This window comes from Pteropus vampyrus, unplaced genomic scaffold (assembly GCF_000151845.1).
Source record: "Pteropus vampyrus isolate Shadow unplaced genomic scaffold, Pvam_2.0 Scaffold35, whole genome shotgun sequence".
In the NCBI taxonomy this organism is placed as follows: domain Eukaryota; kingdom Metazoa; phylum Chordata; class Mammalia; order Chiroptera; family Pteropodidae; genus Pteropus; species Pteropus vampyrus.
The window spans coordinates 204,728-215,012 of NW_011888816.1; the positions used below are offsets into that span (position 1 = coordinate 204,728).

At 47.8% G+C, this 10,285-nt stretch overlaps 1 protein-coding gene across 1 annotated transcript in view; it reads left to right on the top strand.

Moving 5' to 3' along the window:
* LTF (lactotransferrin) overlaps positions 1-4,115 on the top strand; it is a 33,426-nt gene extending 29,311 nt beyond the window's left edge. Inside the window, exons 13-15 of the mRNA XM_023529019.1 lie at positions 1,485-1,669; positions 2,696-2,885; positions 3,915-4,115. Coding sequence (XP_023384787.1) covers positions 1,485-1,669; positions 2,696-2,885; positions 3,915-3,949 — 410 coding nt within the window. The 3' untranslated portion in view covers positions 3,950-4,115. The remainder of the gene's footprint in view (positions 1-1,484; positions 1,670-2,695; positions 2,886-3,914) is intronic.
* The last annotated feature ends 6,170 nt before the right edge of the window (positions 4,116-10,285 follow it).

Genomic DNA, 10,285 nt, shown 5'->3' on the forward strand with positions numbered 1-10,285 from the left:
CAGAAGCACAACATCTGCCTCTCCCAGCCTATGGAAAACTGAGTGTGGATGATGCTAAAGAAAAATTAAACATATGCAAATAAAATTTCCCTTTTTTTGAAAGATAAGTAGTGGCCCCCATTCAGCCCCAGAGAACCCCCCATTTGGAAACTCCTTGGGAGTGAATGGGGACAGCATCACAGGCACATGCAGCCAATGCCTAATAATCACTCTCTCTTCTGATGTTTAGATGAAAATCGTAATGACCAAATTCAGGACTCCTAGCCATTTGCTACCTCCTGAACTGTGCCCCTTTGCTCCGTCTTCACGCAGCCTCCCACCCGTCCTCCTCAGCCGATGACTTGCAATTTTCCCCTGAGAAAAAAACTGTCTCGACTTTCTGCCTCCTTCCTTCAAAGACATCGACAGTCGCGGCCTCTCCTTCCTCATGTCTCTTGGGAGAGGGATTGAGGCCAGACATGTAAATCTGCAGTGACCTCAGTGTCAAGCAGACAAAGCCACGAGAGTGGATGGGGCTTTTTCTCGTGGGGACAGGGCAGAAGGCGAGAAGCGGGGGCCTGAACCATGAACCTACATTGCACACACACAGACGTGCGTGCGATTCCATTTCAGATTTCTGAACCGTTAACCTAAGTGATCTCCAGGGATCGGATTGATGTCGAATTTAATTAATAAGCTTCTGTGGGATTTTACAACTGTCCTGTATCGGCACTGATGAAATCTATTTGATAAACCCCTAGAAGTTCCTCTCTTTGCTCTCAGAGCATTTGAATAGGAAAGAAAGGGGAAAACAATTTCTTCTCGAACACAAACCAGCTGTCCTTTTTCTGAAACTCACTGGCATATATGGCACAGCTGGAGGTTTTCTTCTTAAAAATTAAAAAAAAAAAATTAACAGCTTTAGAGAGATACAATACGCATACTGTAAAATCCACCCATTCAGACCGTACAACTCAGCAGTCTCCAGCGCATTCACAGAGTTGGGCAACCACCAACCCAGTCCGATTCCAGAACGCTCACGGAACCCCGTAAAGAAACCCTGTCCCCGTTAGCGGTCACTTGCCCTCTCAGCCAGAGCGGACAGCCATCCCTTCATTTTCTGTCTCCCTAGATCTGCTTATTCTGGACATTTCACATACACGGAATCCTACAATAAGTGGCCTTTTGTGTCTGGCTTCCTTCACTTAGGGTGATGTCCTCAAGGTTCACTCATGTCGTAGTGTGTTATCAGTACTTCACTCTTTTTTATGGCTGAATTCTACTTCGTTGGGTGGATACAGCATTGTTTGATATGTTTGATATGTTTGATATAATGTTTGATATGTTTGAAGTTCGTGTAGCTTGTGCAGGACAAAGCTTCCTCCTCCTTCACTTCATTGCAATCCCAGTATGTGCATTTCAAGAGGCCACCTCCTTGGAAGGAAGGACGACCCTTTGACCAAGCTGGGCAGCCATGGCTGATGCCACCTTCTTTCTCTCCCCAGGGAAGAGCACTGAAGCATGGGCTAAGGATTTGAAGGTGGAGGAATTTGAGCTGCTGTGTCTTGATGGCACCCGGAAGCCTGTGACTGAGGCTGAGAGCTGTCACCTGGCCGTGTCCCCAAATCATGGTGTGGTATCTCGGAAAGATAAGGTAGAACATCTGGAACAGGTGCTGCTGGAACAACAGGTAGGGACCGCCAGGGCTCCTGCCCTTTCTTAACTGCATGGGCTTCTGTTAGGTGGGCCGATCACAGAGCTAGATGAAACAGCCCATCCCAAGCCTTTCTTTCTAGTCCCTCTGCTTGAAGCTGGTGGTGACAGTATTTGCTTCCTGCTACGGGGCTGCCCAGAGTCTCAATGAGGACAACAGAGGCCTCTGACCCTGGGCTTTCTGGGAGTGACCTCACTTCTGCCCTGAGTCTCATTCCCCTGGACTTGTGCTCACTGCCCGGCTCGGAGATGGTGACTCTCCTTGTCCCTCCTTTTGTTCTTCAGGCCAATGAGGGCGGCGACTGAGCCTTCCTCCCACAACTAGGTAGAAAGTGGCGTGCTCTGGTCAAGCTCCCTGAATCTGGGCCGACTGAGCAATGTTCTAGGCAAGGCCGCTGCATGCGACATCTTTACAAACAACAAACCCAGAGCTTCTGTCGCCTTAAGGCGATCCGTGAGAAGTGGAAGTCCTACGATTTCTTTCAAGCCTGTGATTCTCTATTAGAGCTTCTAGTTTTGTATCAAAATATCATGTTTCTAGATGTGCTTTAAAGACAGAGGCCCTGGAATTGTGCCCTGATAGGCACAATAAGTGGCAATGACCTGGTCCGTGGCAGAGACGGTTCCCAATGCAGACTGCCTCTCTGAGAGGGCTGGTCTGCTAGAGTGCCGTAGGTGATCGATCACTTTGGGGGGCAGATCTCAAAAGTCGTCAGCTGTCACCCATAAGGATAGAGGCTATAGGTCAAGCAGAAAGGAGAGACTATGGCAGGCGAGATCAGAAGTGGTCAGGAGTCTGGGTGCTGCCCCGGATGGGGCTTCCTCCTGGGGCCTGGGTGGCAGGAGGACATGGCACAGGGGACATTTGGCCAAGGCACTGGAAGGACTCCAGAGCTCAGCTCCGTGCACCCTACGGTTTCCCAGGAGGGAAGAAATGTCCTTGGCCTTCTTAACCCATGTACTCTCCCCGGCGGCTCACTGGCTGTCTTTCCTCCTGACACAGGCTCGGTTTGGAAAGAGTGGAAGTGACTGCCCGAGCAAGTTTTGCTTGTTCCAGTCTGAAACCAGAAACCTTCTGTTCAACGACAACACTGAGTGTCTGGCCAAACTCCAAGGCAAAACGACATATGAACAATATTTGGGACAAGAGTATGTCACAGCTGTTACTAATCTGAGACGGTGTTCTATCTCCCGTAAGTGAACCATAGGTAGCATCTCTAAGAAATCACCAAGGGTGAAGGTCAAGGCTAGAGGGCCAAACAGCATTCGAGGAAGGAAGATGGATATAAAAATGTTAAGGCAATACGACATCTCTGTGCCTCAGGAAATTACAATCTCATTGATGAGGTGCAAGAAGTAGAGAGTAAAATAAAGCAGTAGATAATATGCTAAATTTTTATAATGCTGACTGTGACTGTCATGGAGGTTTTTTAGAAACGGATCCTTTGATTCTGTAAAATGAAATGTGTGTATATATACACAGGTACATACATGTACACACATATGTATTGAGAAATGACGAATTCTGGTTTCTAGACAGTTACCATATAAATACCAACTATAGAGGATACAAATGCTCAAAAAAAGATTTTAGCCAGGAAAATGTACTGACAAATAACTTACTCCTTTAAAAATATTTCGAAGGCATCGCACAGCGTTGTCAGGCTTCAGGTGATGATTCTCAGATTTCAGGGCTCACGGCCGCCCTGTGTCCCCGGACCACGCAGAGTCCTACTCCTGGCCCTTCACCCAGGATGTTGGTGGCCTTGGCTGGTGGCGGTGCGGGGGTGTCTAGGAATAGGAGAAGTCCATCCAAGAATCTCTGTATTAGTGCTTCTGAACTCCGGGTGATTTTGCCCCCGATGGGACACCTGGCAGTGCCTGGAGATATTTTTGATGACGTAGTTAATTGCTCACGTTCCAGAAGTTAGAGGGCCATCAATGTCTGACACAATCCATCGAGTGTGTCTCGATGGATTTTGTTTAGAGACAAATCGGGTGGGGAGAATCACCCAGGTCGGGACAAGAGCTGCCATGGGCTCCCTTGGGCCCTGCAGCTGTTAGGGGGAGGGGCCATGGGGAAGGGTGAGCAGGACGAGCACTGACTTAACGATGGAGGGAGAAGGGCCGGAGAAAGTCTGTTCTCGTGTTCTCCTTGATTGGTTTATTGATCGAAGAAAAGAAACCGGTTTCTGAATCTCCTGCTTTGTTGTGTCCCACAGCCCTTCTGGAATCCTGCAACTTCCTGAGGAGATAATGCCCCAAATGATGACCCAGGGCCCCCCGAGGAGCCTCGGCCCTTCGCTGCTTCCGGCCCCTGGCCCCAGGCACTCTGGGGCCTTCTCCCTTCCTGAGGTGCTGTTTGCCAGTTAGACCTGCGTTCGCAATTCCCTGCTGTCACCTTAGCAAGAAATAAAGTCAGGAATGCTATTGGTTTTTATTCCTTACGAAGCATCATCATTCATCTTTCCTAGAATTGTATACTGAAAGTGTGTGTCTGACCGAATACCGGCACAGTTGGACCTGTTCTTCCAGGCTTTTCTGGTCCAGCTCTTCCTCTTTCTTGCAGTTTTGGGTGCGACGCCAGACGGTCTGGAAGCCAAGGACAGGCCAAGCAACTACTCTCCCCAAGGGCGTGTGGTTGGTCATCCGCAGGGTTGTCTCATTGTGCGCATGCGTGCGTGCCTGTGTGTGTGTGTGTGTGTGTGTCTAGGGCGGGGGGAAGGAATGAAGAGGAGGAAGCAGGGAATCAGTAAAAGAAACTTCTGGATATCAAGAAGGCTGGTGAGCATTCGGTGCTTTGAGTGAATAGCAGCGGGTATGGCAAATGTACAAATATGGGCAGCGTATGGGCAGCGTAGGAAAATGCAAACCCCTTCTATCGCTTGGCCCGATGGGCTCTCATCCTCCAGTTAGCCACTTGTTGCTAGTTTTTTCCCTACTGCTCTCAGCCGGGGTCTTCAAACCGGGTCTAAGCGGGCTGCCTACCCTTTCTTCAGAAGTGGGGTGGGGTCACCCATTCTCGCTTCACCTCATGATCATTCGATTCTAACCTGTTCACTCTCCTGATGTGATTATGGAAAAAAACCATCCCTGCCCTTCCCCATCGCCAGGCTTAGGACGGTCTTCGGCCCTCTTGCTTCTGAGCCCTTTGCTGTTCGATGCCGCTGACCACACAGCCCCGGCTTCGCGGCCACCCCTCCTCCTTTCTCACCTTTCCCTGCCTTCTCGTGGGTCCACGCTTTGTCCTTTAAGCGCGTCCCCCACGGTTTTCTTCTCCAAAGTTTTTTTTCCTGACCCACTGTCTCGATGCCAGGGAAGGGAATTAAGGGAGAACGAAATGACCGGATTTTAGCTACAAAGACACAGACGCCCCTCACCGGGGGAGTGAGCAAACAGGGCCCAGTGAGGGACAGGTACCTGCTCCCTTGGATTAGCAACCGGGCCAGCAACTAAACCCAGAACTATCCACGGTGAACTCTCTCGAACGATCATGCCCACGGATTTCTCCAAAAGTTGGAACTGTGCGCGGAGAATCCCGTGGCCACTCAGATGATTCTTTCTCTGCCCGCTCCACGTCTGGGCCAGGCAGCTCAAACCTCTGAGCCACCATGAGACCTCGGTCCCTGCAGTCATTCCCGTCACACTGGCTTGATAGGGGGCTTCGTTTGGTGTTCCCGTCACCACGTGGTCAAACTCCAAGGGCCTCGCAGTCTTTGAGGAAAGCTCACGGCCTTGCGTTCCGTACAGACTCCACTCTCGGCTCTTTTTCTCTGCTTCTCTGCCTGCCGGCGGGGTCCTCAGGCCTTGTGAGCTCTGGGCTAAGCTGCCTTCTGCCCTGGAATTCCCTCTGCCTCCAAGCGTGGGAATTTTCCTCCTCGTTCCGTTTGTCCTGGTGGAGAATGACCTCCGACACATTCAGGAATGTAATCTGACCCTTCTTGCCGTCAGATCTTTGCCCTCAGAAAGCCCAGACGAACTGTTTTCTTGGCCGATAGTTCTGCTGTAGGTCCCCGGTCTAAACTGTAGAATTTTCTAGAGCTTGGTTGTGCTACTTTAACTGCAAAGTGCAACAACAAACAACAACCACCACAGCAAAACTTAAAAGAGACCTTTAGCTTTCTGTTTCCTCCACGAGTTGGGGGAGAGCCTGAGGGTGTCATTTCCTGGGCACATCCCGATATTTCAAATGATTAAAGTTAGGGTACCAGAGAAAGGGGGAGAGGAAGACGAGGCAAAGAGATTATGACTTGTGGGGTGAGAACACTCTTGTTCCAGCCGCCTTTCCTCCCCAGACCTTGCTCCAAGGGACATGAACAAGTAGAAGCAAACACGCCCTGCAGCCCTGGGCCAGACAGACAAAGGGGAGGCCGGCCATTCCCAGCACCACCCTTCTTCCCATTCCACCTCTGGCAGTGGTGGCTTGGCCCTGCTTTACAGAGCTGTACGAAGAAGACTCAACAGGCCTCTCCTCTTTTCCGAGCCTGGTCTCGGTTAGAAGAAGCCACACCTTCCTCATCGTCCCTGAAGTGAAATTAAACTTCTACATGTTTAATTTCAAGAGTCTTCGGACAAACAGAACCACTAGGGATCCCAAGGTCGGCTTCACAGGAAAAGACCTGCGCACCTGTATGCCCCGCCTCAGGACGGAGGGCCGTGGGGGCCGGGCGATGGTGCAGGGGAACTAGCACGTGGGAAGAAGCGACTGCAGAGCATTTTACCGCACCTGGTCAGAAGTCGATCAGAGGATGCCTCGCCGGCCCCTCCTAGAAATATCCTTCTGTGATATTTCGCAATTTCTCTTGCGTTGAAGACACTTCCCCATACAGACAACCAGACAGTAGCATCCAGGATTGGGCTCCCCGCGGCAGAATCATTCACGTTAGATCTCGGTTACCCTCCAGTCAGGTCGCTGCTTTTTCTTATAAAATCGTCACTCTTCCTGGTCCAGTGCTGACTTCATTTCCCCTTCTCCCAGCCACATGGGCAGGACTGGTTTGGGTATATGTCCTTAACCTTTTTCTATCTGTCTACTGGGGAACCTGAGTGGTATGGGCCTAGCAATTCTGAAATCTTTTATGTGTGTGTGGGATGGAGAAAATGAGTAAATATGTTGATGTTTTGGGACCTAGAGTTACTGCGAAAGAAGGAAGGAAGATGGAAATATGTACTGGGCAAAGCGAGACAGAACCTGTAGGCTGAGCTGGAGTGGGAGGGATCAGTGCAGACTCACAACTTGGGTACCATTTTTTTTTTTTTTTTTTTGTAATATAGGTTTACTAATGAGAAGAATGAAATACTTTTTGGGGGGAGATAACATTGAGCTTAATTGACATTCAAAATTAGCATTCTCTATCATTAAAATTGATTGCAGATGTTCATCTCTTAATGCTGATCTATCATGAAATTTTACATATTTCATCCTTGAAAATGTCTTTTCTCATCGGTACTGACAAATACTGAGATCGGTCCGCAAACGAGATTTTAAGTGTGTACATTTATCACTCGGAAGGCATTCATTGAATTGTATTAGATTCTTTTCTCGATTTTTCTCTTGTATCATAGCATGTCATTAGATCGTAGACCACGTCCAACTAAAGATTAGAAGGATGTTCTTTAGTTGCACAAACTGACTTTGGAATATGGAGATCTCTTTTGTCCTTGCTCTGAGGACTGAAAAACACTTTTGTGCCAGTAGCTGGAACTCAGAAAAAATATCTGATACAAATGTATATATAAATTGAGATCTAATTGATCTTAACTTCTAACAGTAGGGATGTGTGTAAAGTAGCTTGACATTCTTTGTGATTCAAACATCAGTTGTCAAGTGACTTTACTGCTGTCTGTTTCATATGTAAGTGCTATTTCGCCTTTAATTCTAGGTTGAGTTTATTAAGAATCATAATCGATTCTGCAGAAAAATCTAATTTTCAGAGCCATTCAGTGTTCTGTAAGGTAAAGATCGTCCTTGTTTAGAAAAATTTCAGTCTTGGGTCTGACCTTAAAATATCACAGTAACATTTTACCATTGCTAAGCTGTCAAACTGCTGTGTGGCAGGGAGAATAGGATATTGAATTTTTATTTCTAAAAAAAGAAATCCACGGAACTGATGATGGTTAAGTCCACAGAGCAAATGAAGCTCATCATTGACACTGCTGGTTTAATGCAAAATAGTGTCAAATATGTTCCACAAAGTACCACTAATGAATAACCATAGTCTTTAAATACCGTCCATGTTCACAGGCTTTGTAAATTTGTTCGATGAAGCCTTTTGTTGTTCAACACGTATTTTAACCGTCATCAACTGCAACGCGTCTTAGCCGATTCCACTTCAGATTGTATCAAATGAGTGTCTTCTCAATTTCTTTGAAAGCATTCTTGCCTGTAGCTATTCCATACAGACCATTTCGGAGGCTAATTTTTCCCTCACTTCAAACTCACCTCACCTGTAGCATCTGTCTACCCGTCAAAAGCCAAGGAAAACCACCCAAAATCATTCGTGCCATTTTAAAAAATTGATTCTTGGTGCAGTTCCTAATTGTCTTCACCTCTTTGAGCAAGAGTTGTCAACAAAAGTCTAACAGACCTTAATGTGTTTTTTTCCTCTGGTCACTTTTTTTTTCCTTTTTACTGTGCAATCAAACAGGATTCCATTAACTCCACATAATAAAATGGCTTTCCTTGCTTGGCTAACCAATGAGCCATTCAGAAACTTACTTTGCCTGCAGATTGGCACAATGAGCTAGTAGCAGAAGTACTTAACGTTATAAGACTATTTACATAACTTTAAAAACATGAAAAACAATATTATGTTCTGCTTATGGGTATTTGTGGTAGAAACCAAAATAATGGCTGAGAGGGAGGGAGAAGGTCTATGAGGCATTGGGCAGATGCTTCCCCCCGCCCCGCCCCCGCTCAAAGCACACAGTCTGCAGCTCCTGGGCTGGGCCTTGACCCTGGATGGTGAGGGAATCCCTCATTCCTAGGCATTTGGTGGGACCCAGGTCGGGGGTGTACTGCTGGTCTTGCCAGGGGGAAAAACAAACAGCTTCCGATGGCCTTTACTAACAGGATTAGAGAAAAAAGAATTGTCAATGGCAGGTGTGGGAGGATGCTGACTTGCCCCAGCAATGAAACCACATCCGAAACTGCCCTGCAGTTGGAGTCACCACCTGGTTAAGGTCACGGTGGTCTATTGTCATTTTCCAAAATCCGTTTGTCTTCTGCGCAAGCCGTATCAGTGAGTTCCGTGGGGACGAGGTGAGACTCGCCCTCCTTTGCTTCTCAAATTTTGGCGGGAAACCCTCCAGACACACAGTATTTTTTTCGTTTAGCGTTTTGTCAGGTAGAGGCAGTTCCCACAGCTTCTGCTTGGCCTTTCCCACCATTACCACCCTCACTCAGGTCAGAGAGTCGATGTGGGATCTGTCTCTTGCTGAGTGTGTCTGTTCTGGAACTGGGGAAATGCTGTTGGATGGGTTCGGGGACCCATCCTCTGGGCCCCTGTGAGACAGAACTGAGATAAAACTCCAGTGATCACCCAATCTCCGTAAGCCCCTGCTCTGACAGGTGGACCTCGGTGACGCTTTAGTTTCCTTGGAACTAGTGTCAGTTTGGAGCCAGTGTTCAGGAATCCCCCAAAGCTGGATTGTTTCCTTTTCCCAAATGCAATCACCCTGACAAATGGCCCTGGGCTCCTCTGGGGAAGGCCGGGAGAGAGTATCAGAATAAATCGCTTGCAGTGTGGTGGGGCTCCTTCTTAAGGGGGTCCAGCCTCTCCTTCATTCAAGAGGTTCTGGGACCGTAAACTGCCTCAAATCTTAGAATTGATTCAGGGGCCGTCACTCTATTTGGTGATTCAAGTTAGACCTCTGTTCGCTGGACCTCGAACTCTTCCACTTACACAGATCATGTAAGAATTTAGAAGGCCACCCATCTATTTCGGTGCTAGGCACATCATGATCAAGCGGCCAACGCCAAGTCTGTCAGACTACTGATGACAGCTTGGGCTCTATTGTCCATTATGATCACCACTCCCAGTTGCCTTGTTTTTGGCCATAAAGTGTCACCACGTGGTCCCTGCTTCCTCACGATGCCCTTGCATTTAGAGATCCCATTTTGAGAGCAGCCGTCCCCGCTGTAATTTCTTACCTGCAGAGAAGAGCCATCACGGAATTATTTAAGGATGTTGGAGCTCATGTATTCTTCGCTGTGTGGTGAAGGGTATGTCTCCTAGGTACTCCGTGGGTGGGTGAGTGGGTCTTACATGGCAGAGTGGGTGCTGTAGCATTTCAATCTCCCTAAGCAGTTAGAGACTTTCTCTATCCTGTACCAAGGAAGTTATGGCATTTCTGCTTCGTTTAGTGTAGGCCACTTTGGGGTACATAGTTCAGTCAACCAGCAAACGAACTGTGAGAGCCATTCCCAGCTCTTCAAGCTAAAATGCCGAATCCAAAATCTCTGCTCAGTTCGTCCATGTCGATAAATTTGGCCCGATCCAACTTTATGTTTCTTCTACCATTATTTTTCAATCTTAAACTCTATTCCCACATATGTTCCCCAGTTTTCTGCTAATGAAAATTGACAAGAGCA